At 46.8% G+C, this 26,757-nt stretch overlaps 3 protein-coding genes and 2 pseudogenes across 7 annotated transcripts; 1 reads left to right on the forward strand and 4 right to left on the reverse strand.

Moving 5' to 3' along the window:
• Positions 1-2,755: 2,755 nt before the first annotated feature.
• Positions 2,756-3,583, reverse strand: LOC112271474. Its single transcript, XM_024460610.1, has 2 exons — positions 3,318-3,583; positions 2,756-3,199 (listed from the first exon to the last, which is right to left on the reverse strand). Exons 1-2 carry the CDS (start codon positions 3,498-3,500, stop codon positions 2,918-2,920), a joined length of 465 nt encoding a protein of 154 aa, XP_024316378.1. The 5' UTR covers positions 3,501-3,583; the 3' UTR covers positions 2,756-2,917.
• A 273-nt stretch (positions 3,584-3,856) lies between these two features.
• LOC100821118 lies at positions 3,857-7,090 on the reverse strand (annotated as a pseudogene).
• A 1,456-nt stretch (positions 7,091-8,546) lies between these two features.
• Positions 8,547-11,770, forward strand: LOC100821416 (U-box domain-containing protein 73). 5 transcript variants are annotated; one of them, XM_014900263.2, is made up of 4 exons: positions 9,001-9,143; positions 9,298-9,422; positions 9,675-9,731; positions 10,441-11,770. In XM_014900263.2, exons 2-4 carry the CDS (start codon positions 9,357-9,359, stop codon positions 11,536-11,538), a joined length of 1,221 nt encoding a protein of 406 aa, XP_014755749.1. In that variant the 5' UTR covers positions 9,001-9,143; positions 9,298-9,356; the 3' UTR covers positions 11,539-11,770. The 5 variants fall into 5 exon arrangements, with proteins under 5 accessions (XP_024318256.1, XP_003572534.1, XP_014755749.1 ...); XM_010237139.3 differs by having other exon boundaries at positions 9,298-9,418; XM_024462489.1 differs by having other exon boundaries at positions 9,298-9,418; positions 10,465-11,770.
• Positions 11,771-12,270: 500 nt separating this feature from the next.
• On the reverse strand, positions 12,271-17,287 carry LOC100842880 (annotated as a pseudogene).
• Positions 17,288-17,411: 124 nt separating this feature from the next.
• On the reverse strand, positions 17,412-21,690 carry LOC100843187 (peptidyl-prolyl cis-trans isomerase FKBP62). The gene is made up of 11 exons (XM_003574934.4): positions 21,319-21,690; positions 21,101-21,187; positions 19,665-19,925; positions 19,475-19,549; positions 19,315-19,395; positions 19,027-19,221; positions 18,663-18,928; positions 18,452-18,577; positions 18,210-18,356; positions 17,991-18,118; positions 17,412-17,915 (listed from the first exon to the last, which is right to left on the reverse strand). Exons 1-11 carry the CDS (start codon positions 21,575-21,577, stop codon positions 17,594-17,596), a joined length of 1,947 nt encoding a protein of 648 aa, XP_003574982.1. The 5' UTR covers positions 21,578-21,690; the 3' UTR covers positions 17,412-17,593.
• Positions 21,691-26,757: the final 5,067 nt, after the last annotated feature.

The following is a 26,757-nucleotide window of genomic DNA, read 5'->3' on the forward strand; positions in this document are numbered from 1 at the left end:
TTGGGTTGCTTTCTCACTTAGAAAGTGGGTTCCAGGCACTCCCTTGAGCACAGGCATAGGGTGCTGGAAATGTGCTCCAAAAGGGGGTCTTAGACAGCCAAAATGGTCCATTTTGTAAGCATCATCGAAAAATAGACTTGCTTTAAATTGGAAAGTGATTGGCAAAATGGAACATCCTTGCAAATTTATTGGCACAGCCGAAATTTCAAATCAATTTGACAAAGTTAACTTGCTCAAATTCACGGTTTAAATTTGAATAACAGTATCTTAAACGACTCTTAAAGCCACACTGCTACATGGAAATTGAAATTTGTACGTCAACATGTCATCTCCTTACTAAGTTGTACACATTTGCCAAAATTGAATTCATTCTGAGCAACTAGAATTTCAAATAGTTTTCAAATTTGTTTGACCAATTTCAAATTTCAGGCCTTTTTGCATACTGAATTTATTTTGTGATTCCACAATTAATTCAATACATACTTTACCCTCCTCCATACCAAATTTCATAACATTTCATCAAAAATTTAGGTGTCTTTTTACAAGTATGGTGGTTTTTAAATGATTTTCAAAATTTAAAAAATCAAATTTAACCACAAACTGAAATTTTAATCTTTCATGCTGAGATACTATAAAATAGTAGATACTGGTCCAAATTTGAAGTGATTTAGACAAGTGCTTCTAAGTGAATGAAAATGCGACCGAATCTAGAACATGAGAGTGAGTGATTCTAAAACATGTCAGTGGGATGTGCTATTTTCAACACAACCTATGATCATAATTATTCAAAATCATCTGCATTTTTTATGCGATCTCAACATGACAAATAAAGAACACTTGCAAGTTTTTAGATTTTTCTGATCAATATTTCCTTTATTTTTATATTTCCCATCTTCAAAATCCCTTAAAAGTCCAAAAAACATGCATCACTCGTGTCACATCATTAATATTGTCATGTTTCAAACTTCTATCAGTAGTGGGAGGATCTTATGAAACTTCCATACCAAAGGAAAAAGTTCATTTGAGTTCTCTATTGCTCCGTTTTGAATTTCCAAAGAAAATCATCAATAATTCAAGTAATGTACGAACTATAGTATTCTACCTCCAGAAATTCTGAAATTTGTACACACGATGTAGGTGACACTTATATTGTTGCAGAAAAATTTAGACTCCAAATATCATACAAATGGTACATAATCTGCCCCAAATACAAATTCTGCAGAAACCTTTATCTGTCCTTGTATGCCGGCTTGCTCATTAGAGTTTTGCCCAAAAGCTGATCAGTATCCCTTCATTACCCCACTGGCTAGAGACACATGCTTCAAGCTGCGCAACCCGCATTTGACTCTCCACAGCCCCAGTTGTTAAAGGGGGCACTTTTTTTTTACTGCGCTTCCCTGCTAACTCCTAACCAGCAAAACTTACAGATTAAACCTCTTCTGATTTGCAAATTCATAGGCAGCACTATCTTCTTCCCGCGATCAACAATCTCCCGTGGGGTTCTCCCGAGCCACTTCCCCGTTCTCACTCACTCTCTCCTCACCCCTTCTTCTCTTTTCCTTCTCCACTAAGGCTCCTTCTTCCTTCTCTCCTCCAACCGAAATCCCCATTCCTCCCAAGCTCAAATCCCTAGCCACCGAAATCCCTTCCCCTTTGCCGTCCTAAGCTCGAAGGAGGCAATGCCGGAGGGGGATGAGCTCGCCGCCGCATTTCGGCTGCTCCACATTGGGGATGAACCAGCCCCGGTTCTTCCTCACCGTGACCTAGCTCTGGCGGCGGCAACTGCGCCGGCGGCTGCTTTTAATCCGGATCCGGCCGTCCCCATCCCGCGCGTAGATGCTATCGGTGCAGCACTCGCTGTTTTGTGGGCTGCCTGTGCCGGCCTTGCGCGGGTTGTGGCCGGCCTCATCGGCCACGGCCCGCTCTGCCCACTCATCGGAGCAGCAGGCCCCGCTGGCGTCGTCCACGGGCCACAGGCGCCCCAAGCTGCTGGCCAGCTCCCCCTTGTTGGGCCACTTGCTCCTGGCCAGCTCGTCGGCCGTGGGCCGCAAGCGGGTGGCCAAGCTCGGCGTGGCTCCACGGCCGTGGTGCTTCTAGCTGACGTGGCAGGATACGAAATCCACTTCGTTGCCGCCATTGATGGCTCAGGCACCCGTGGCCAGACGGCAATCGCCCCCATTGCAGCATTTGGTGCCTTCGCATTGTGTCTCGTTGGCTCTTTTGTGCGCTGGCGTATGCCTCGATTCCATTGGCTTTCTACAGGTGATGGAGTGCAACATCACGCCAGAGGTGGAGAAGCAGGACCACGAGGTGCAATCCGGGCCGAAGACGAAGGCCTCGTCGTGCTTGGCGTCACTAGTCGTCATGAGCTGCGGTTGGCGGTGATGGGCGGCAGCCTAGATTGGTGCACCGCTTATGTGATGGTCATCGCTGCGATTTGCTTGGTTGCTCTTGTGTGCCAATTCATCTTCTAAAACAGAGCATGAGCAGCGAGAAGCTTGGAGATGGTAGCATAGAGAAGTAGGGATCTTATATATGCAAGCGTCCCACCTTTTGGAGATGTTGTGGTTAGGCGACTAGTTATCCTACTAGATGTTGTGGTTAAGCCCGTTTATTACGTTTGGTTTGAGCCTTTTGTTAATTTCACGCAGTGAAATGGGGGCTGCAAATCAAACGACTCTACTATTAGAACTCCAGAATTATGTAACCGACATTAAGTACTGTAGTATTAGAACTTCACCTATGACAAGCCAGATTATCTCAGAAACACCAGTTTCATGCATTACACCATTCTGTTACATGGATCTAGTTCTTATTCTCAAATACTACAATAAACCATTGAACAACATCTTCTTGCCATTGCCCTCACAGTAGCAACACTAAGCAACAGCAAAGCCCACCTTGCCCCCTGCTGCAACTAAAATCGAAACCCCACTAAAATCAAACCCAACATCACAATACAAGCATAAAACAATTTGGCCACTTGAAGTTCTTCTTTCCTCAACTCCACAATCTTGCTAAGCTTCTCATTCATGCTAGTCATCTCCTTCAAAAACAGCAATGCTGCCTTCTCACTGCCCTCCTCTGCCCTCGGGTCTGTCCTCGGTGTCTCCTCTTCCCTCCCTTGCAACTTCCCCTCCAATTGAAGCTTTTCCACGTACGAATCCATCCACATGAAGAAGGTGCATTGGCTCAGTAGCTACAACAACATAAGAGTCCACATCAATTTTGTCAATTTCGGCTCCAATTAACCACAACCTAAAATTCTTAAATTTCTAATTGAATCAAAATTGAATGCCAAATCAACAAGCAATTACCTTCCCAGGCTGTGGCCGGCTCTCACACTTGACGAATTCGCGGTCGAAATTTCCGGTGTCCAATTTCTTGCACGTCAAGCGGACGAGGGGTTCGACCCGTGGGCAATTGGGGCACTGGGTGAGGGGAACTACCCCATACCTCGGCCACACGCTACTACGGGACGATGAGGACGACTGAGTCATCTTCTTCACGGAAGCTGGACGGCGAATCACGGCTAGGTCTAGCTGCGCACGGCGGCGCCAACCTAGGGAAGAACCGGGGCCGGCGAAACGCAGAAGTGGACGTCCGGCCTGGAGTGGAGACGCGGGGCAGCAGTAGCCGAGCTGGAGACGCGGGCCGGCGCAGCAGCGGGGGGTGGGGGCCTGCCGGTGAGATGGCGGCGCCGCTGTCTGGATGGAAATGGGGAACGGGCCGAGACGTGACGCGGGACTGCGCAGCGGTGGGGCAGTCTCTACGCGGGGCAGCAGGAGCCAGCTGGAGACGCGGGCCGGCGCAGCAGCAGGGGGTGGGGGCCTGCTGGTGAGATGGCGGCGCCGCTCTCCGCCGCTGTCTGATGGAAATGGGGAACGGGCCGACACGAGGGGGACGCCCCCTTTTATTTTTCAAGGTTCTGATTTTTTTTCCTCCCACGTAGACCCCACAATTAATGGTCAAAGTATGACAGTTAGGGCCCACCTGAAGAAGGGCAAGTACTGACAGGTGGGACCCGTGCCAACGGATAAGTTCTGACATGTGGGTCCCCCACGCTAACTAACAATTCCTGTACAGCATCTTAGAAGACTCGCTTTGGCTTTTTTGCACTTCGCCCTATCTTGTGAGCCAGCGCAGCGTGGAATGATTCGCATCGTCAAACTCATCCTTCTGCGCCAGCGTGAGGCGAGTCTGCTCTTCAATGGTTTCCGTAAGCAATTATCTCATACATGCATGTCATATTTATGCACGGCTGACATGGCGTGATACGGGAACAAGAAAGAGCTTCTCCTTCCGACGCATAGTCATCCCAAACACATCTGTCACATCCACATCCTCAGGACGCATCCCATTCAGGAGCTTCCAATCAAAGAAGTACATGAGGTTAGCGAGCATGATCTCCACTGTAGCCATCCCAAAGTTTATCCCGGGACATATCCTCCGCCCAGCCCCAAAAGGCAAGAACTGGAAGTCCCTCCCCTTGAAGTCCGGTGCCGGTGCGCCACCGCCATCGTCGTTGACCATGAACCTCTCCGGCACGAACTCGCTAGCGTCCTCCCATGACGCTGTGTCCCCGCCGACGGCCCATGCGTTGACGATGACCTGGGTCTCGGCGGGGACCTTGTAGCCGTCGATGACGCATTCCGCCATGGAAAGGTGCGGGAGGAGGAGCGGCACCGGCGGGTGCAGCCGGAGCGTCTCCTTTACGACGGCCTGCAGGTAGGCCATGGCGCCTAGGTCATCTTCTGTGACCATTTGCTGGTGTTCTCGTGTGTCTTGTCCCTAACCTCGGCTTGGAGCTTGGCCATGAGGTGTGGCTTGCGCATCAGCTCCGCCATGGCAAACTCAAGGACTATGTATGACGTGTCTGTGCCCGCTATGAACATGTCCTGTACATATAGGATTATTTGATCAAAAGCGTCAGCACTAAATTAAGGTCATAAGGACACGTATATGAATATGACGAAGCTCGCCATTAATTTATCAGCGAATTAGGCTTACCAACAACATCTCTCAGTACTAGTAGTACTCTTGAACTTAAATATGTCAATCATATGTGTCATAAACACACAACGAAGCAATTGTAATCCGGGATAACTCGTACGTTCTTAAATGTAAGAAATTTTACGTTTGTCACAAGTTAAAATTCTTGAACTTTGACCAAATCTACAGAGAAATTTACAAAAATATATAACTCTAAATTAGTTTTATTAACTCTACCATAATATATATTATCATAGCATACTCATTTGATATTGTAGATATTACTAGGTTTTTCTATAAACTTGGTTAGGACTTCTTAAATTTAGGAAAAAGAAGTACTGGTATGTACTAGCAAAGACCAACAAATTAACTAGTGCTAATTAAAGGAAAAGATGAAGCTGCACCCATCTGTGATGCGCCTCCAATCTCCATCCCTCTCGCGTGGCTGGAGATCAGTGCAGAACGCTGCCGAGAGATGTTGGCGCCGCATCCATATCGCCCTGGCGCCTCCGCCACATTGCGCGGCCATGTGGCACTGTCGTGGCTCAGAGCTGTCGCACACTAGCCCGCCGCCCAGCTGAGCATCCCTGCTGCGCCACCGCCAAGAAGGGGCGAGACGCACGGGAGGTGGGGCGAGCGAGGTGGGTCCCATATGTCAGGGGTGAGTATGTGTTTTTGGGCGCGGATCTCAATGCGGACGGATGGGATCGAGGGTGCTGTGCGGACGGTTGCAGGAAATCCTCTCTCCTAATTAAATTGTGTAATTATATGTACACGTTGTTGAGTGTACGTACTTGAGCGATGTTGTAGCAAACAAAACAAAAAGGACTCCTTGAGAGACACAATTAATTAGGAGTAGAGTAATTACCATCAAGATTGCCTTGATATCCTGTCTGGTGAGGCTGTACTCCTGCCGAAGACCGAGGAGCACATCCACGAAGTCTCTCTCTTGATCTTCCTCCACGGCAATACTGCGGCTGATGTAGCAGCGAAGAAGATTTGGTTTCGTGGTTGTCTATGATCTTGTCGAGCAGCTGATCCCATCTATTCCTCAACCTGTTAGTCTTGGCAAACACCACCCAGGCGAGCAAATCCAGCCTGCCCAGGCTCGGGAAGTAGTCCTGCACGTTGAATCCCCCCAAAGTGGCCGCGTTCCCGTCGATGACCTCCCGGAACATCTCGTTCCGCCGGCCCTCGCGGAAGGAGCCGTTCCCGGACACGGCGCGGCACACGACGTCGTTGGTTTAGGCGCCGAGCAGCGCTGTCATGTCCACGGCAGCGGCGGCGGCTGCGGAGGACCGGATCTTGTGCATGACGAGGAGCGTCTGCTCGTCGCTGCCGCGGCGGAGGGAGAGAGAACGCACCTTGTTTGCGCTGAGCAGGTGCGTGGTGACGAGGCGCCTGGCCTGGCGCCAGTACTCGCCGTAGGGCGCGAAGGCGACGTCGGCGCCGCCGTTGAGGAGCGCGTCGGCGAGCGCGTTGTGCGGGCGGGAGGCGAAGAGGTGGTCGTGCGTGCGGAGGACGGCCTCGGCGGCGCGCGGGGTGGAGACGACGAGGTTGCGCACCTGGCCCAGGCGGAGGAGCAGGAGTCCGTTGGGGCTGCCGTGGTTGGCGGCGAGGCGGGCCAGGGAGACGTGGGGGGAGGAGCCGACCAGGTGCAGGTGGCCGATGAGGGGGAGCCCCGGAGGCGAAGGAGGGAGACGGCGGCGCCCGTGGTCATGGTCGACGTCCGTTGCTTGCTTGCCATTCCGAGCCGATCTTGAGTAATACTGGTGTAGCAGCAAGAGGAGTGGGAAGACCGGCAAGAGATAGAGAAGTAATGTTGCCTGTGGAGATGTGAGCAGTTCCGGTGTTTGTGGAGAAGCCATGGGACCTGCGTAAATGGCTAGTTTCACATCTAGTAACAGAAGTTATAGAGAACTGGCCGCAGGCTGACTGGCTGAGGCTGCTACTGCTTGATTGTTTTCTTTATAGTAGTAGATGGGATCGATGGAGAGATGCGATCAGCAGTAGTACTGCTAGTCTTCCGCGCTTCAGACAAAACACACATGTATTTGTCTCTGTCCACGACTGGACGTGAAGATATGGAGAGATGTTATGGCTCTTTTTAGAGAGTTTGACCATGGAGAGGCTGGCCTATCCGGGCTTATATAATGTTGCCATGCTAATCTTGATTTCCAAGAAGATGCCACTTCTCTTAAGAAGTACGGGAGGGCCAGTTGTTCTTGCTGACTGCAGTTTTAAAATCTTTGCAAAAGCCTCTACTCATAAGCTTGGGGTTTGTGCTGACATAACGATTTCTGCTAACCGAAGTGCATTTATTGAAACGCGATTTATTCTGAAGCGCGCATCTCGTGTGAGTGCAGATTGAGGGCGTGTTCGGTAACGGTCGGGCTTCACAAAACTCATCCGATCCAGCTTCCCGCAGCGACTCCTGCGTCTCAATCGGAGCACGAAACGTTCGGCGTTGCTCCTCACTTTGGCTGTCCGAATTCTCGCGCGGGCCGGCTTGCTAAGGACGAGGCCTTCCCCGTCCGGCACGCCAAACGTGTACGGGTCGAGGTAGGTGGCCGGGGTCTTGTACGAGGTGACAAGCTCAGTGGAGAACGCTCAAAGCAGTCGCCTCGCAGGAGAACGGGGAAGGAGGAGGACACCGGCGAAAGTGGGAAGAGGAGGAAGAGGGCCGGTCACAGAAGGGGATAGGGCCTGTGTGGGGGAACGACAGAAGGGGATCGAGAGGATGTCGAGAGGAAGGGGCCGGGATAGAAAAAAGGATCGAGAGGGGGAGGAAACGAACCGTTTTTTCACATGAAGATGGCAATATAGCCGTAATTTTAGGCTACTCCACGTTTTGCATATCCGGGAATATCTAAAAAAAGGTGCTCTGGGTTTTGTACAGAGAATTGGGTTGGCTTCTCAGATCCAGCTTAGCGGAGTTTTTGAGTTCAACACACCCAAATAGAGGTTTTCGCGAAGCTAGTAGCTAGCCCACTTCCGAACACACCCGAATAGAGCTCTTTTACTGCATCACCACAAGAGAACCAACCGACTGCTTCAAAGTTGAGTGGACGTAGGTTCAGATTGACATTTTACAGAAGTTTGGAAAAAAAGTTTCATGAGCGACGTGAAAATGATAGAGAAAAGGTTTAAAAAGATAAAAAGGCAAAATCTAAAGACGAAAAGTGAATAGTCTTTTAGGTAAAAAATTTTAGAGTACTCCTTCCAATTCATAAAAAAGTGTCGTCCGCATGTACTAATCCGATTTATAAAAAAAAGTCGTTCGTATGTACTAAGTTAGTACTCCCTCCGTTACATAATTCTTGTCTCAAATTTGTCCAAAAATGGATGTATTTATTTCTAAAAGGTGTCTAGATACATGTAAAATTTCGACAAGAATTATGGAACGGAGGTAGTACAAATTTTATACTAAGTGAGCGACATTTTTTACGGATACATTTTTTTAGGTTTTTTTTAGGGGAAGATACATTTTTTTAGGTACTCTATCTTTGTATCTCCCGCACCCCTCCCTCCACCCCTACTTCTGGCCCATCTCTGGCTGCGGAGCGCGCCGACCCCTCCCCTCGCTCGTCTTCATCCTCGCGCGAAAGACGCCACCCCAGCCCCCTCGCTCGAGCGCCACCCCCAGCCGTCTTCGACTCGGCGTTTCTCCTCCCTTCGCCCCCACGAACTGATTCCCCCTTTAGCTCCCCGTTTCATCTCCTTAATCTTCTCCAATTCGTAACTGAGGCGAAAACCAAGGTAGGGCGGCCGCCCTACCTTGCCCTACTGGGTCCTCCACCTGTGTCGCCATGAACTCCCCGAGATCAGCAGCAAGAAGCGTGCGCCAGCAGCAGGCACCGTCTGATGTCGTCAGCACGTCAGGGCTGGTGCCCGTGCAGGCGGCAAGAACTGGAATCCACAAGAAAGACAGCTCGAAGCAGCAGCCTGTAGTCCACACGCGATCTGAGTTTGCCGCAACGATGCAAAGTGCATTGGTGAAGATCCAAGAGGCCGCCGCGGCCGGCAGCAAAGGGGAGGCAGCGTTCGCCGAGATGGAGCAGGCGATGACCGGCCTCATGGCCGTCTCCTACAAGGAAGCGGAGCCCGCGAAGCTCCCTCGCGTGTTCGCTACCAGATGGGCTCAGGATGATGTAAGTGCCACCGGCTCTGATTCTTGAGATTTCTAATTGTGGCTTCCAACTCTGTTTCTAATCCAAGTCCCCTCTCTTCTTCTGGTTTATATCTGGTTCTTGATGTTACTCGGATGATGAATTTTCTGTATGTTTTGTCTTATTTTTGTGCAAGAACTTCTCGCTGTGTAATTCCTGTTGCCATCGCAACATAATTGCACAACGCAATGCTACATGGCGATCACCGATCAAGTGTTCACTGGAAAAAGATCTTTTCAAGTTCAAACCAAGAAAACGTTGGTAGAAAAATCCCTTATGCTAATTCTAGAAATAATTTTTCTCCTTGTCTTTGTTAAAGAATCAGTAGAATTAGGGTGCATTTTCTTTTTTATTACAAGTTCAGTAGTATCATGCATTCATGTGTAACAGTTGCATTTGCTCAAATTGATTGAGCTAGCTCGATCATTTCCAATAGTTGCATCGAGTCAAATTTATGGAACAATCTCTACCTATTTACCAATATTAATTAGACAATCATGGTGTTTTTCTTAGGCCAATCCATTGATGGAAAATGTCATGGATGATCCTGTTACATTGGCTTCTGGATATGTAAGTCGAGACTCATTCTACCTTTTTACATGCAATTCTCCTCTCTCATTTGACTACTTAATGTTCCGTTATTTTCTCTTAGGTTGCACCGTCATTTATAGTTTTTATATCTGTTAAAATAGTCAAATATAATGGGTGCTGAAAGAAAAGGAACAAGCTAACATTCTTCAGGATCATAATAAAATATACCTGCACTTCCTTCTCTGTATAGCAGTTCGAATTGCCATATTTTTACTTATGTTTTGCAGCTTCTTTTGGCAAATTGTGTTAGGTCTTGCTCATACTCATCATATGACGATTAGCAAACTGTTAAGCAGTATTTTTGCATGACTGTAACTTGGGATGTAATCAGTAGTTATGGACGCACTGTAACTTATTGTTTCAGACGAGTAGAAAACGAAGGTCTGTTTTCCTCTTTTATTTTCCGTTTCGACTTGTGCTGTGTATTTTGTTTCACCTTTTAGTTGCCAAAAAAATCCCACTGCTTGCATTAAAACTGATAGGTGGATCTAAGTAATTGTAGCATGTAACTTATTAGCACTTCTGAACAGACGATTTTGGCCCTTTCCTGTTCTAAAATGCTAGATTGGTCTCAACAGTAGCCATGATCATGTCATTGTCTAAAGCGCTTTTTCTCTGCTTATTATGTTCTGGAATTCCCGACTCTTTAGATTGACCCAGTTACCATATTTTGCCTGCTTGATTCCAGTCTGTTGATCAAACGTACTATCAGTGGTTCGTTTCACAGAAAAATACCTGCCCAGTTAGTGGTCACTCCTTGCCTCACTCAATCAGTGTTCCAAACCACCTCCTCCGTGACATGATTGCTGCGTGGTGCCTTGATCACTCAAAGCTTGCCCCCTCTACCACTGCTGATATACTCTCAGTCCCGTGGATACCACCTTCAGAAGAACAAATTCAAGTCATCCTAGAAAAGCTCTCAGGGTCTTCCGGACCGCCGAAAGAGACCTTGCACTTGATCCAACTAATGTCAAAAACCTCCAAGGGAGTGCAACCTTGCCTTGAGAAGTGGCCTGACCTGGCCGCGGTGCTGCTAGATCTTAAGAAGAAATGGAAACTGTTATGGACACCTGACCTTGAGGAGGAGAGGATCACAATAATCCTTAATTTGTCCATGCACAGGCCCAACAGGGAGATCCTAGCTGAACAGCGTAAACTACCAGGTGTTCTATTGAAAGTCATCGAGAAGGCAGATAGCCTTGGAAGTTCAGCATCATTGTTGGCGATGGTAGCTTCTATAATTTTTCTACTGTCAGAGTTTGGTATGTTCAGGAAAAAGATGCTGGATATAAGGGGAATGAAAATGCTCAGGGATCTACTCAAGATTGAGGATGTTGTTGTAAGGAAGGAAAGTGGGACTGCAATCCTTGCACTCTGTACAGATGAGGAAGGCAAGACATTAGCTGAAGATTACAACGTGGCTGATACACTGCTGGAATGCTTCATGGTCACTGATGAGTTCCTGCTTCTGCTTGAGCGTCTGCCAAAATCTCCACATGCACTAGATAAGATCTGTGACCGGGCTGTGGAATGGGTGAATATCATCATGGGGGAACATGCAAGTGGAATGGTAACCTCTCGGGGCATTCACTCTGCCATTTCCTTGATTTCAATCATTGCTGAGAGGGACGTGGGTAAGCTCAAAGTGAAGAACCTGGAGGATTTCAAGGAGCGGTTGCGAGAGCTGACATCAAAGAGAATGCCGATGCAGACAATGTTCCTGGTGGATCGAATAATGAAGACTCTATCAGAGATGTTTCCAGCTCATAGCCAGCTACAAAACTAGTAATCCAGTGGAGTCTGTCTCCAGCCACATGAATAGACGAATCTTATACCGGCTTCTGTATTTGTTCTTCATGTATACTTTCCATACAGCTTTATTTCTTTTTGCAGAAGTTTTAGTTGTTGACTGTGGTGACAATTTGATGAATCATATGAACAGTTCAAGGCATTGAAATTGCATAGAGAAATTTCTTTTACTGTCTTGTTTGAAATATACCGATTCTGTGAATCCTGTAGATACCGTACTATCCTTATAATGAAATGCCGTTTATTGAAGTATTTCCTTTTCTTTAGTGAATCTCAGCTGTGTTTTGTATGCTTAAAATTAGTTCTGAAAAATTCTTGTTTATTGAAGTATTTCCTTTTCAGTGGTGGAACACAGAAAGCTAATGAAATGCCGTTTATGAATACCTAAATCTTTGGTGAATCTCAACTGTGTTTGTATGCTTGAACTAATGGAGTTTCAAGATTGGATGCAGCTACCATTTTTGTGTAACTGAATTCTTCAAGACAAAAAAAGTAATGGATGTTTTCTAAAGCATCTCAATAAGAAATTAAAGAATACTATGGCTACAAAGCTAACTTTTATTGGTATACATAAGTTGTCCAATCTTTACTACTCTCTCCGTCCCTTATTAAGTGACTTTCTATTATATGTATGTAGACGTATTTTAGTATATAGATACGTTTATTTTAGATAAATTTGAATCACTTAATATGGGATGGAGGGAGTATGATTTCTGTCATCTAGAAATAACCATTTGTATTTCTAGATTTTTTTTTTCTTCCTAAATTTAGAACTTCAGATAGCCATTACTCTCTTTTTTTGAACTCCGGATTGAATGACTCTTGAACCTGACTATATAACGTACCAAACCAAACAGATTTTCGTTGTAAAATTGGAATTATATTTATCCATTTGGGCTTATCCGGAGTTTATTTTTACTCAAACAGGGTCAGAGTTAGCAACATCGTGGTCAGGTCTGGACACTTCTCAAGGATGCAACCAAAGAGAATCTACTCCAAACAAATATATTCCCTCCGTTTTAGTTCAATTTTGTACTAAAAAAGCGACAAAAATTATGGGACGGAGAAAGTAGCATGCATGACCATTTCGTTTGGCAAGCCTTTCTTTCCATTAGTGCTTGGTAGATCTTTTTCAATATATCTACAACCAAGTTTTTAGTTATCTCACCGCCCTTTTATCTCGGTAAGAGTGAAGCTGTTCAGAGTTCTAAATTTCAACTCCTATCTGCTCCATTTCCGCGCTCCGTCGTGCAAAGTAGGCAGGACGGCTGGGGGCTGGTAGTGTAGTGCTTCCATTCTCGAGGACAAATACAACAACTGACATGATGGCCTGTCATCTGGGTTTTCCTGGACACACAATAGGGCTACATGGACACAGAGCAAAACTTCGTCTAGTGAACAAGTCTCCATGATAGATGAGTCTGCCAATTCGCCTGTCTTCCCTTCCTTCCACATATTCCACGACTGAAACAAATCAAAGCATCATGTATATTTTCATTTCAGTAGTCAAACTAAAAAATTGTTTTGAAACTTGATTTGCTTTTAAATCTGAAACTTTAGGTAAGTCTCCTGCGTACTCACATAGATTACGAGACTAGGGAAGCCCATGGTATTGAAGCTTCTCCTTGTACCAGTTACAACCTCCAATCACACCAAAACTGTAGACATCTGACTTGGTAGAGAAGACACCTTCCATTGCATACTCAGGAGCCATATAGCCACTGCTTGATCATTTCATTTGCAGAAGTTACTGAATGACAGTTGAATCTATTACTCCCTCCGATCCATATTAGTTGTCGAAATATTACATGTATCTAAACGCTTTTTAGGCATAGATACGTTCATATTTAGGCAAATTTGAGACAAATGATATGGATTGGAGCAGGGCCGTACCTAGAAATTTGAGGCCCCTGTGTGAAATCTAAAATGAGGCCTAAAATTTTGTTTGCGGATAACAAGAATAGGATTTTTCATTTGATTATACGACTTCCAGATATGCTACAACTTATTGCGACAGTTAGTACCAAACTATATATTCATGTCGAGACAAAAACTAAAACTTGATATGTTCAGAGCGACAGCGAGACAAAGAAAGAACAGAAGAATTCGAAGTTGAGGATCCTGCCTTCACCGGTGTAGGGAATAGACGTCGCTTGCCGCTTGAGTTGCAGCCTCGCAAGCAGCGGAAGAGGTTAGGGATTGGGAAGGACCGAAGGAGAAGGAGATGAATCGATTGGCGATTTCCTCGGACTGGGACTTTAGGAGCGCAGAGCGGCAGAAGACGGAACTGAAGCGTCGGGCGCCAGCGAACAGACTACGAGGCTAGGATCGTGCGATAGATTTGGTGGGCTGATTGATCTGCGGTGTGGCCAACTGGCCGTGTGGGCTTTTTCCTTTTCCTGCCTGCCTCCATGAGCCATTGGGCCTTATATTCAGTATTAAGCAGAGAAATTAATTATGATAACTATTAGTAGTACTAGTACTTAAGTAATTTTTGGGGCCGATAAAAATTGGGGGCCTTGTTCCATCGGCCAGCCTGCCCCTGCTGGTGTACGGGCCTGGATTGGAGGGAGTACAAGTTAAATAAACTGCTTTCTCAACAGATACTCACTATGTTCCGACCACGTGTTGTGTATTTGCATTTTGCTGGTTATCGCCAAAGATCCTCGCCATACCAAAATCTGCTATCTTTGGTTTCATCTCCGCATCTAACAATACGTTTCCAGCTTTGAGATCTCTATGGATTATGGTGAGCCTTGAGTCTTGGTGAAGGTAAAGAAGTCCCCTTGCAACACTTTTGATTATATTAAATCGTGCTGTCCAGTCCAACAACAACTTTCTTGAACCATCTGTGTATAAACAGAAGCAAATGTAAGCAAAAAATGTTTTTGACTTATTTTATGGAATTATGGTGTGTTGCAAGAATATCTACCAAAGAGGGTAGCATCCAAGCTCTTGTTAGGAAGATACTCATAAATCAACAGCTTCTCATCTCCCTCCCACAACATCCAAGAAGTTGAACCAAGTTTCTGTGTTGCAATTTGGCAATTAGAATTACTTCATTTTTGAATTCCTCCATTCCTTGTCAAGAATCCTTGCTTAGCCTCTTCACAGCAACTTCTTGACCACCAAACATTCCCTACAAAGTTGTGAAAAATTGTAATTGTTGGATGAACAATGCCATGTCCGATTTTAGAATGGGCAACAAGAAGCCAGTGAACTAGCTAATTACCTTGTAAACTTTGCCAAAGCCTCCTTGTCCAATCATACATGTTTCAGAGAAATTGTGCGTTGCTATTGCAATGTCCTCAAATCTTACAAATGGGAATTCATGATCACGGGCAGGGTTTCCTTCCCCGAGTTCATAAGAGGTGCTCATATCATGCAATGCTATTTTCTTGTGTTTTCTCCTTGTTTTGTTCTTGCCTGCTCACACAATGTTATAAGAGCATTTGAGTAGAAGAATGCAATTTGTAATTTCATCCACAGGAGGTGGTCAAATGTGCTTGATCATCAGTAAACAAGACTATGTGTACCTTATAGTTTCAATAAGAAAAGAAAAATGTACCTCGTAATTTTATCCATGCCAGAGAAATGCACATGAGTATCACGATACTACAAGCTAGAGCTGGTAGTACGATCTTCACTGCATTGCGTTTTCTCCGTTCACCTGTGCAATATTTAGACAAAAACAGACACTAATGGCACAGTTTCCTTGAAGACTAGTACGGAGTAGTCAGGATTTGGTAAGTGTGTAACTGGATATACCAGCTGTGGGCCTGTGGCATCCAAGCCTGCAAGACGGAGGTAGAGCGTGTCGCTGCCGAGCTCCGCAGCTAACTTCCCGGCGTCAACCAGCTCCCCCGCCCACACCAAGCACTTTGTGGTGCTCAGATTGGCGTACGCGTACGCAACGCAGGAGCAGTTGCGTCTGCACTCCGCGGCGCAATCGTCCAAAGTGCCCCGGCCCCCGCCGCCGACGAGCGCGAACCCGTCCGGCGTCTTCATCCCCGGCAAGGCCAGGAAGCCGTCTCCGTCGCCTTCGCCGCACCCGCGCAGCGCCTCCTTCCGGCGGCACCCGGACGCGAACCCGCCGCGGTTCCATTCCTCCGTGCTCGGCGGCTCGAAGCCGTCCAGGCACCTTTATCCATCATGTGTCGTATTGTACTTCTTCCGTCCAACAAAAATGTCTTAAGTTTGTCAAAAGTTGAGACATCTTTTGTTTGACGGAGGGAGCACTGCAATTTCGGTGAAATTTCATCTAAATGAAAGTAACAAGAGAGGCATGCCTGCACATGGGCACGGGCGCGGCCGTCTCGTCGCAGTACCCGTACGCGCCGCAGTGGCCGTAGCCGTTGCATCCGGGGGACGTAGGCCAGTTGGAGAGCACTTCCCACGCCGACGACCCGCTCCCGCCGCTCCAGCTCTGGAACTGGTACTCGCCGTAGTGGGTCACCACGTACCTGGCGCGCGTCGCGCCGTCGGAAATGCTGTAGGTGACGTAGATCTCCTCGTCGTTGTCCACGACGGCCAGGTAGACGACGACGGCGCCGCCGCCTTGCTGGTGGTACCGGCGGTCGCTGAGCACGGTCCACGGCGCGCTGCGGGCCACGGCCCGCGGCCCGTCCCAGAGGAAGGTCTGGAGGAAACTGGCAGTGCCGCCGCCGTAGGAGAAGCGGCCCGGGGAAGGGTCCCCAGGGGACTTCCAGGACACCAGGCGCGTCCCCGCGCGCGTCCTGTAGCTCATCCGGATCTTCATCCCCGGGAGGAACGTGTCCGCCGGGTGGTCTAAGCTCTGCCACAGCGTGGTGCCGTTCGCCGTCCGGACACCAGGTTCCCCGTGTTCAGAAGCACCGCCGTCGTCGTCGCTGACGCGTTGGCGGCGGCCACGTCAGCCGTCGTCCAGAGGACACGACGACCAACGCCATCGCCGCCGTCGGAGAGGACGAGGTTGGAGGTGTTGGTGAGCTCCAGCGTGGGTGCTGCTGCAGAGGAGGAATTGGTGGTGGCCGGGGTTTCTCGGTTGGCGACCCACACCACGGTGAGCTCGGGGATGCCGTGGTACCATATGCCCAGGTACAGCCTGCTGCCGTTGGCGGCCGGAGTAGTAGTAGTAGTGGAGTTGGGGGAGGGGGAAAAGAAGCCCAGGGCGAAGAGGCCGCCGTCGGAGACGATGGTGGAGCCGGGGGAGAGCGGCCTCCCGGGGACAAGCCGGTCCTCGGACGCACGCAACGGCAGGAACACAAGGATCAGGAGGACCACGGTGTAGGAGGCCAGAGCCGGCACTTCCATGCTCGATCAGACCAAAATCTTCCTAGTAATCACTACACCTTGTTGCTAATTTTGATCGACCACATGCTTTCATGCATCCAGCCTTGGTCTTCAAGCACCCAAATGCAGAAAGAAACAATAATGCTTTGACGAATAACTAGGTACTACCAGCATCCGCGAACGTCCTGTTGCGGAAACGGGTGATAGAATAATGTAAATGGTTTTGGAATTCTGGTAGTGGCAGATTTGGGTTCGGAGCTGAGTAGATTGTGTTGGAGTTGGAGTTGGAGTTGACATTTCAGCAGTCCAGGTCAGAGTTACGATGCCACCGTCACTCCGCTAGTCAGGCTAGTGACTGAAACGTTAAGGTATTACCGGCCCTGTCCCCTTGTATTACATGAATTGCCACTTGATGCTACCTACTCTTTGTTCACGATGAGTTGCGTCCCCTCGGCTAAATTATTTGTATTTTCTTCTATCCAAGCCCGCTCACAATTCCAGATAGTTTATGTAAAACTTCGTCCTGTTGCTTAAACGGGTAATTTTTTCTTCACATACTCCCTCCGTCCCAAATATAGATTCTTACACAAATTCACGTCACTTATGGAAAAGAGTGAGTATATGCAGTAAAAGTTCGCCTGGACAGATTGACAATTCGTCCATACAATAGCTTCAGAATACATTAGCGATGGCAACAGCTGCCTGCCCCATTTCACAAACAAAGACAGATCATGCGTAATCATAACACATAAAACGAGCCATCAACAGTTAATGCAGTCTATTTCAGAAACTTCGCTCTGCAAGTAGTAAGCCACACACAGCGAAACTAATATCATCACTGGGATCAGCAGCCTCAGCAGGAGCCACAGCAAGGACTCGATACTGCCATCGGTTGTGAAAAAATTTCTAAGCCGAGGTACCAATGGCCACCGCGCGTGCTTCTTGCTTGGAACCCGGCTTACATCGGCTTCGGTGTCTTCCAGTTTGCCCAGTTTATCAATTATGTTCCCATAGAATTTAGCTTCCTTTCTGTTGTACTGCTTGACCGTCTCCTTTAGCCTCCTGTACCCCATCTTCACATCCCTGAAAAACACAAGGAGTATTAACTCGTCTCTGCCAACATCCAGAACAAACCTTTGGTGTTAAAACTTCCATTACCTGTTGTCTGGATCTATTTCTAGTGCCTTTTTAATATCCAGCTCTGCCAAATCAAGATCAACCAGATGGGTTTGTGCCTGTGCCCGTCTGTACAAGGCCTTCACATTTGTGTTGTCAAGTTCAAGGACCTGAAGACCATTACTCACAGTCAGCCCAGATATTTTCTTTTATCAGAATTGTAAATGCTGACAGGATATTTCAGCTTCTTTCTATGATTACCTCGGTACACAGTTCCTTCGCTTTCTTGTAGTCTTTAAGTTTCAGTTTGCAAGCAGCATTGTTGAGCTTGCAGCTCACCTTGAGAGCTCTGGACGGCTGCTTCTCTTCTTCACTAAATGAGCTGTCGTAGTCTATAAAACTCAAAGCCTGAAAGAACAGAACATAACTAAGTAGTGTCAGCATGAGTTCAGTGCAAAGGAACTGCATAAGGTTACTCTAAGAAAGAAGCTTGAAATTGTGACCTTTCCATATCTCTTAGAAGCCCTAGTATACTTGCACATCTTGAACCATACATTCCCTTCATCTTTCTTCTTAGCAGCCGCTTCAATCTTCTCGGCGTTGCTTTTTAACTCCCATGATTCCTTCTCCTACACAAAACGGCAGAGAGGATTTCATTTTTCATCTGCGATCAACAATTATTAAGCCACACACATGGTGACATTAAGGCTGTACCTTATCAAAGGACACAAGTTCAAGGTCATAATAAACAGTTGAGTTAGGAGGAACCACGGCCAAATCTTGCTTTGTTTCATCAGATCCAAACGCATGCTCGGGGGAAATAGTCACAAAGGCAATTTCACCTTTCTTCATGCTAAGCACTGCTTTGTCAAGTCCCTCAATAACTTGCTCCTCATCAGTCTTGAACTCAAATGGCTCCTCGCCATCATGACCTTTCTTGAAAAATACAGTACCATCCTCCAACTTTCCAATAAGTTTCACTGCAGAGTAAAATTGCTGTCATACACTTTAAAAGATAAATAATACAGCAGTACGGTACCTACTGAGATTATCATATAAAACGAACAGTAAAATATACCTTTCACAGTTGCACAATCATTGGGACGATCATAGCCTTCACCATCCTGGAGGATCTTCTTCTGGATCTTCTTATCATTGCCTATCTCGGTGACTGTCTTCCAGGACACCAACTGAATATCAATGTGCAATGTAGCATCAGGGGGAACTGCAGCCTTGTCTGCAGAGGCTGGCCTGCCTTGCTCACCAAAGCCATCTTTTCACCATATATGATACAAATTAGAGATGATTCCATTGCCACATTGCAAGTTTTGCAACAAAGAGTTCTTAACGACATTACTGAACTCACATTGTGGTTTGACAGTAAGGACGGCCTTTTCATTCTTCTTCATAGTCTTGACAGCCTTCGATATAGCAGGGCAGAAATGCCCTGAAAAGAAAATAAGCCTGCGTGAGAAAATGACCTTTCAAATCAACATAGCAAATTTAAAAAATGGCAAACACTATACCTTCTTTCACAGTGAACTCAATACCATCAGATTTTGATATAATACTCCCATCCTCAAGTCTCGCCTCATACTTAACTGCACCAAGTAATTGAATAAACCTTGACAAAATTGTTCACTGATTCTGAAAAAAGAACAAATTTGTTTACTGGGAAAGCATTAAGGCACAACTGCGACGGGCATGATATAGTACCAAAAACTTCATCAGAGTCTTTGGGGTTCTCCCACTTGTTGCCTTCAACTAGTATCTTCTTAAAGATGCTGCCATCTTTGCAGATGTCCTTGACACTTGCCCATGAAAGAAGTTCAACATCAAACTGCAGCACTGCATTTGCAGGGATGACTGGAGGAGAGCCATCTTCACCATATCCAAGCTCTGGTGGGATGGTGAAAATAGCATTCTCACCCCTCTTCATCGTCTTGATGCCCAAATCCCATCCCTTTATAACTTGGCCTGTAATTAAAAATTAATAACATTGTAACACATAAAAACACTTGCTTCTCTATGGAAGCATAGTGGTTCGGAATCTAAAAATAAGCATGTTTATTGTTTGACTTCAAAAAAATGTTAAATAGTTTTGGTTGTACTAGATAAAACATGATTAAGACACAGAACTCTCATGAAATAGGCAGATATGTAGTACCAAAATAGGAATCTAGCACCTCAATTCCTATGAAACGAATGCCACACATCAGAAAAAGATCCTCTAAAAATTCTTGCAAATCGGATGAGCCCTAACTATGCTAACCAGAATGGTTTCTGTACAACTAGCAGACCCGGTAAAACAAGCAAAGCTGTTTGTCTCTTCAGTTAATACGCGCCAACAGAAATCGGAAACTAAATGCGTTCTACCCATTTAAAAGCTAGTTTTGACAGAAAACTGGACTCTGGCATGACGATAAATTAAAAAGAACACATATCATATGTTAGTCGCCCAAATAAAACTTTCTACTAAATCAGCGACATTTTATCTAAAATCAAATGCAAGAAGAAATACTTCATCTCAGTTTTTTTTAAATATATATAGCAAGTCCATTACTAATTGCAGGAAATTATTTGGTTGTCCTTTCACCGAACCAAACATCTAAAACCAGCTCAACCCAACAGGATTATCATAAATAAATCTCAGTGCCAAGTCTTCAAGAGAAGTGAAGCCACATACATGTACAAAGAAAAGTAGCGAACCAACCATCATACTTTTCTATTTTGGCAACCATCCAAACAAAGTAGAGTATAACAGTATCTATTTTCCCAGTGTTATCAACAAAAAAGAACTGCAGTGGCATTCGAAAATTTAGGCAACCATCCAAACAAAATAGAGTATAACAGTATCTATTTTCCCAGTGTTATCAACAAAAAAGAACTGCGGTGGCATTCCAAAATTTTAGGCAACCATCCAAACAAGTACCAAAAATTTGGTCATGACCAAAAAATTGGTAGGCTTGACTTTGGTCACAAACCTAACATATTCTCAATTCTCTTGCACAAAAAGGCAGTACCGAATTCCACCCTTAACCGGATATCACGTAATGAAGTCCGTTAATCCCATTACCTCCTGCGAGTAGTTGAAGAACTGCTAACTTGATCCTAGTTCGTAGGAAGAAAAGGAGATTGTCAGGGCCTGGTACCTCGTCCTAGAGTGAACTTGAATGGAGTGCCGCGATCCCGACTGGAGTCAAACTTGGTGCCATCCATCAGCGTCCCCGTGTAGTGCACTGCACCACCCAGTCCACAAAAAGAGACAAGTCAACGACCATTTCAGGCCAATCCAATCCATCCCACCGTTTGTTCTCTGACATGAAAATCAAAGCCCAAAATTGACGCCGGGAAAGAGAGCAGGGCGCACCTTCGACCTCGTCGCCGGCTCCGGGGTGTTCCGACCCCTCGCCCTCCTTCACAAGCTTCTTCCGCAGCCCCTCCTTCCCGATCCCCTTCTCCTCTCCCGCTTTCATCGCCGCAATGTCATACTCCTCCTCGTCCTCTTCCCCGGCTCCGGCGGCGCCACCAGCGCCGGCGTACAGGTCCTTCATGGCCTGTTCGTCCTCGTCCGCGGATCCGGTCATCTCGTCGCCGTTGGCCGTCGGGAAGTCGAAGTCGTCGTCCATTTCTCCGTGCAAACTGCGGGGTGGGAGCTTGGAGAAGGGGAAATGTGCGGAGCGGTGTGTTCTTTTTGGGGGTACCGCGGTGCGTGTGCCTCTTGCGATTTTCCGAGATAAGTGCGTCCACGCAGCTTTATATCGGCAGCATGTGTTCGGGCCTTTGGCGTGCGGGTGTTCCAGAGAGTTCTACGCTCCTGCGATTTGATTGGCTCTTGGAAAGGAATGACAGGGGAGCTGGCCGTCGACCCGCTGGGTCAGTGACTCGGATCGGGAGTGAGGTTGGTCAACCGGTGATGTGTGAGGCAGCTTTCCAAAGGGACAAATGCTTCGGTTAACGGTTAGCTGTTGTAGAACTCTCTAGAATCGCACTAGCTTGAGCGACACAGCAGTAAACGATAACGGAGGAATTCTAAAGGGAGTTTGTTGGATTGGAATTCTTAGCAAAAGAAAAAAAAATCTTCTATGGGACTCTTTTGATTTGTAGACATATATTTTTACAAGAATTTTTCCACGATTCACTTTGCGGGCAATTTCAAAGCATTGAGTCTGTGTTTTGAAATTTTTATTTCTTTCTACATGCACATAATCCACGTGAGAATTCCTGCGTTTTTCATGTGCAACAATCAAACAATAACTTGCATTGCTTATTCATGTAGAAAACGACTTTTTCTTGAGGGAAAACAGTGGTTAAAAAACCTCCTGCAAATTTTATTAAAAACATGTATCTGATACATAGAGGATATGCGTCCCTTTGCCAGCCTCTCCTCCACAAGACGCAATGGCGACAACATCCTGCTTTTCTTTTAACAGCAACGAGCAACAATAGTGGCCGACAGCCCGGCCATTCTTGCTCCTCCCAATGGGCGACGCCATAAGGAACAATACTGTTGAATGTCGTGCTGACATTATGTTTGACACCGAAATATGAACTGTTTCTAAAATTTGCCGCCATTTTCAATTAGCATTTGCTACTAACCATTTTAATATAGACCAAAGTTTATTAATCAAACTGTTGGTCATAACCGAGTTGGAGTTCTTATCACTACTACATAAAGAGTTATTAGTAACGGTCGAAAAACAACATAGTAAAGGTCGCAGCGACCGTTACTGATGTATATATATTATCAGTAACGGTCACGTTGCCACATCAGTGTCGGTCGAGCGACTGTCACTGATACATTTTCGGTATTTAAAATAATAATTAAAACCACAGAAAATACACAGGAAATACACAGAATTTATATATACAACACAACACAAAATGTATATACAGCACAGCACAGCACATAAAAATACATATAAAGCCGCATCATTTAAAGCATATAAAGAATACAAAAGTATCCCACTTCACGACATTGATTACAAAGTGTCAAAATTTCATAGAAACATAATTACAAAGTGTCAAAATTTCGTAGAATCATATAAAGAATACAAATGTATCTCATTTCAAGCTAGGTCGTAATGTTGTGGGTGAACCCTAAACACCACTTGTTCCACGCGTTCGTACAAGTCTGCACTAGGCTTGATGACCTCATTGTTGATGAGATGGACGAGCTCCCTTTGAATGTTATACACGACCCATTTAGGTCGGTGTCCCATTGTCATCCGGGGCCGCCAGTACTCTTCCATCGCCGCGACTGACCCCTTCCACTCAGGCTTGAACATGCTGGCATTCTCCATAAGGATGTGACAGCAGTAGTAGCCACAGAACACACTGCCGGGCGGCTGTTGGTGGCAAGGGAATCTGTGGTTGTGGTGAGGTTCGTCTTTGTAGCCTTTACCAGCTAGTTTTTCCTTGGTTGCCACTTTCCAGTTAGTGTTAATGAGTGATTTGATGGGTTTCCAGAACCTACCTCGAACACTCTTCTTCGGAAGTAGTGAATCGAAATAGGACATCACGGACCAAGGCAAACAAATGAGTAGTGTGACCCAATGGTCTCTGTTTTCAAAAGAAACAAACTTTAGTATCTAAGGGTGTATAAGAAAGACTGGATTAGAAAAAACAAACGGTTCCATATATAAAATTGAACTTACTCCAAATTAAGGAAGAAGAGGATAAAGTCGTGGTCCGCGTATTTCTCGAGACATGCCACCAAGTATTTAGATGCCAGCGTTCTTGAGGCATCCTTTTCTGGCTCAAGACCGATGTCACCGTAGTTGAACATCGCGGGGTCTAGAATGGCTACTTTTTTGACCTCCATTCGCCGCAGTTCTCTTATTTGGTAGGCAGACCACAGCCTTAAGAGGTTGATATCAAGCTTTTGGCGGTTGAAGAGGTGGAACAGTTCGTTGAACTCCACACCAAAGGTGATAGGACGTTCCTGAATGTTCCCGGTTTCTTGATCAAAGAAGTCATAGTCTTTTGTGATTCGAACATTGATCTGTTGAGCATGCTGTTGAGAACTAGCTGATGCTTGCATGTAGAACTGATGAAGCTCTTGCATCTCTCTGGACATGGCACGCAGAGAATCTTCGGTGACCATGGGTCTTCCCGGATAGTAAATAAGCACTCGGTCAAACTCCTTAGCCACGAAATAGAATCCGTCTTTGAATCTCTGGCCTTGACGGGGGTTCTTGATGAGAATGTTAGGCCTATTGTCCTCTCAGACTCCAGTTATGTCAGGCACATAGTGCATCTCATCTTGAGTGACATTGGAGGACTCCTTGATGGTCTTGCCGCCGCGCCCCCTCTTTTTATGCCTCCTCTTATTGTCTCATGCCTTCTGCTCCTCTGCCTTGTACTTGTCATCGATCTTGCGGCCACCCATGGACTCAGCAACACCCAAGAGAGAGAAGGTAGGAGGGACGCTTCCAGCCTGTGCCAACCCTGTGGTATGGCTATCTTTGAGCTGTGGAGGCATCGACATTGCCCGCTCTTCATCTCCGCCGGCATCGACAAGAGGAAGTATCCTAGGAGAAAGGCCGAGCGACGATTGAAAAGTACCTTTGTGGGCAGAGGGAGATGGAGTCATAGAGGGCCGACGCTGGTTGTAGAGAGATACCAAGCTCCTAGGCCACATAATGCGGTAGTTTGGACAACCGCCTAGGATATTCACGCACTCCTCCGGAGGTAGCGGGATAGCATAATCACGATGGTCGTCGACGACGGAGTCCACCATCACATTCACTTGTGCGTCATTCATAAGAATGCAGTGCACCAGTGGCAGTGATTGTCTGGGCATCAGGCGGCCAATGGTGCCTACAGGCTTTCCAGGCTTGTCTACGTGGATACGACACTTCACCGGTGCCTGCGTGTAACAAGAAGAAGGCATATGTGTGTAAGATCTTTATTCATGAAGATAAGGAGTGAAAAAGAGTTTGAAAAGTATGCTTACAAGGATGTTGTCGCTCGGACCCGGATCGTTATCCCGGATGCCCTCGCTTGGGTCCGGTTGGCTAGCGGGGGGGTTGTCCATGCTAGGAGCCGGGCTGTAACCTGGGTGTACGTGTCTTCGTCATCCATACGTGTGTCGGAGGCGGCGCTGCTCTTCAGCGGGGTGCTCTTTCGCGGGGGAAGAGAGGAAGAGGAGGAAGGAGGTTCCTCAAACCTTCCACTCCTCCCCCGAGTATGGCGTCAAGGGCGGGGTGGTCTTCGGCCAATGCCGACACCAAATGATGGACGGCTTGCACTGCATATTCTCGCGACACCTCTTGAGACACGATAGATGCCTGCTCTCGCGCCTCCGCCTTAGCTTGTTCTATTATTTCAGCAAAAGCCGGGAGCTTTTTCTGGACCCTACTTCGCTTCGGAGCAGGCGGGAAATAATCATCCCAGCAGGCCCCTTCGCCTTCCCCTAGAACACGGCCCGTGTGCTCTGCCTTTTGCAAGCCGGCGGTCACAGCCGACTCCCACCTCTTGCTCTGCACGGAGTTGTCGGAGGTTTCTGACGTCTTGCTCTCCTCCCATTTGTGGGCATTTTCGTGTTATCATATAAGACAGGACATGAGTCTATATGGATCAGGAGTGTCATAATTAACGCCAAAAAGAAATAAATGCACGTGAACCCTCACCGTAAATTTTTTAACAGGCGGCTGCATTGGCTCGATGCCCGCCCATTCCTCGGGTGTCATGTGCTGACGTGCATATTCTCTAGCACGTTGGTCCTCCAACATGTCATGCACTGGAAGCACCCTGCCTGCCGCCTCGAGAATTCGGTCCTGCTTGCGCCAGACCTTCTTCTTCCCCTCTTTCCCTGCACTCCCTAGCCTGTGGTTCAAGGGCTTCCTCGCGCAGAACGCCCTCATACGTTCACTCTTCGCAATGAAGGCAGGGTCAGACGATTCCTTCTTGAATTTTTCCCATTCGGCCTCATCAGTTACCGACGGTCATTTCTTCTTGATGATCTCGTAGGGTTTGTCCATCCACTTTCTAGCGGTGGTTTTCCAATTAGCAAGTCCATTGCGCACTGCTATGTTGACGGCCGCTAGGAATCGCTCGCGCCACTCGTCAGTGACTTGGAACCTCCTTGCAACGTCCACGATGCACGTGTTTCTAACGACTTCGGAGATGTCACTCCACTCGTCGGTGATCTTGCAATACTTACGTGCAATGGCTCCACAGGTCGTTGCGAAGGCCTTCTGTGCCCTCTCAGGCGACTCCAGGCGGCCTCTCTCAGAGTGCCGTGTGACCACGTAACAGAACTCCTTCAAGTTGTGGCTCCCCCTCGGCGTCTTCTTCCTTGGCTTCTTAGCGGGAGTTTCAAAAGGCTGCGGGTTACTCTCTTCCACCCGTCGCTCGTTGTCGCGCTCTTCTGAATGAGAGCTACTTGAGCTAGAGTTGGCAATTTGCTCTCCCGATGAAGACTCTTCGTCGACACGATCTACCTCCTCCCGATCAAGAACTGGTTTCTGGCTACTCTTGCCCATTTCGTACCTATGCCATCAAAACCATCAAATATATATCAGCCGAAAATTTCGGCATGACCTATGCTAAAAACTAGCAATTTTTCTCTACTAGGACCTCGAAACCTGCATAAAAAACCCACCCGCATATGTACCCCCTCGGCACGATGGCCGGCCCCTTCTCCAATGACCCGACACGATGGTCGGGCCCACAATTCACATAAACAACAACATATGTATATGACAGGAACGTTTAAAAAATTACAGCAACATAGGATCTCTAATAGATATGACAACAACATATAAACAGCAACATAGGATTTCTAATATATATGACAGCAACA

Source organism: Brachypodium distachyon, chromosome 3 (assembly GCF_000005505.3).
Source record: "Brachypodium distachyon strain Bd21 chromosome 3, Brachypodium_distachyon_v3.0, whole genome shotgun sequence".
Taxonomy (NCBI): domain Eukaryota; kingdom Viridiplantae; phylum Streptophyta; class Magnoliopsida; order Poales; family Poaceae; genus Brachypodium; species Brachypodium distachyon.

Excerpts from the sequence above, each read along its gene's own strand:
- LOC100843187 (XM_003574934.4), bottom strand. The coding sequence starts at position 21,577 with ATGGACGACGACTTCGACTTCCCGACGGCCAACGGCGACGAGATGACC. Across the intron at positions 19,550-19,664 it reads AGACTCTGATGAAGTTTTTG|TTAAGTATGAGGCGAGACTT; the intron begins GTACTATATCAT and ends TACTTGGTGCAG. Across the intron at positions 18,578-18,662 it reads AACTTGTGTCCTTTGATAAG|GAGAAGGAATCATGGGAGTT; the intron begins GTACAGCCTTAA and ends CGTTTTGTGTAG.
- LOC100821416 (XM_003572486.4), top strand. The coding sequence starts at position 8,802 with ATGAACTCCCCGAGATCAGCAGCAAGAAGCGTGCGCCAGCAGCAGGCA. Across the intron at positions 9,144-9,674 it reads CCAGATGGGCTCAGGATGAT|GCCAATCCATTGATGGAAAA; the intron begins GTAAGTGCCACC and ends TGTTTTTCTTAG. Across the intron at positions 9,732-10,440 it reads TTACATTGGCTTCTGGATAT|TCTGTTGATCAAACGTACTA; the intron begins GTAAGTCGAGAC and ends GCTTGATTCCAG.
- LOC112271474 (XM_024460610.1), bottom strand. The coding sequence starts at position 3,500 with ATGACTCAGTCGTCCTCATCGTCCCGTAGTAGCGTGTGGCCGAGGTAT. Across the intron at positions 3,200-3,317 it reads GCCGGCCACAGCCTGGGAAG|CTACTGAGCCAATGCACCTT; the intron begins GTAATTGCTTGT and ends ATGTTGTTGTAG.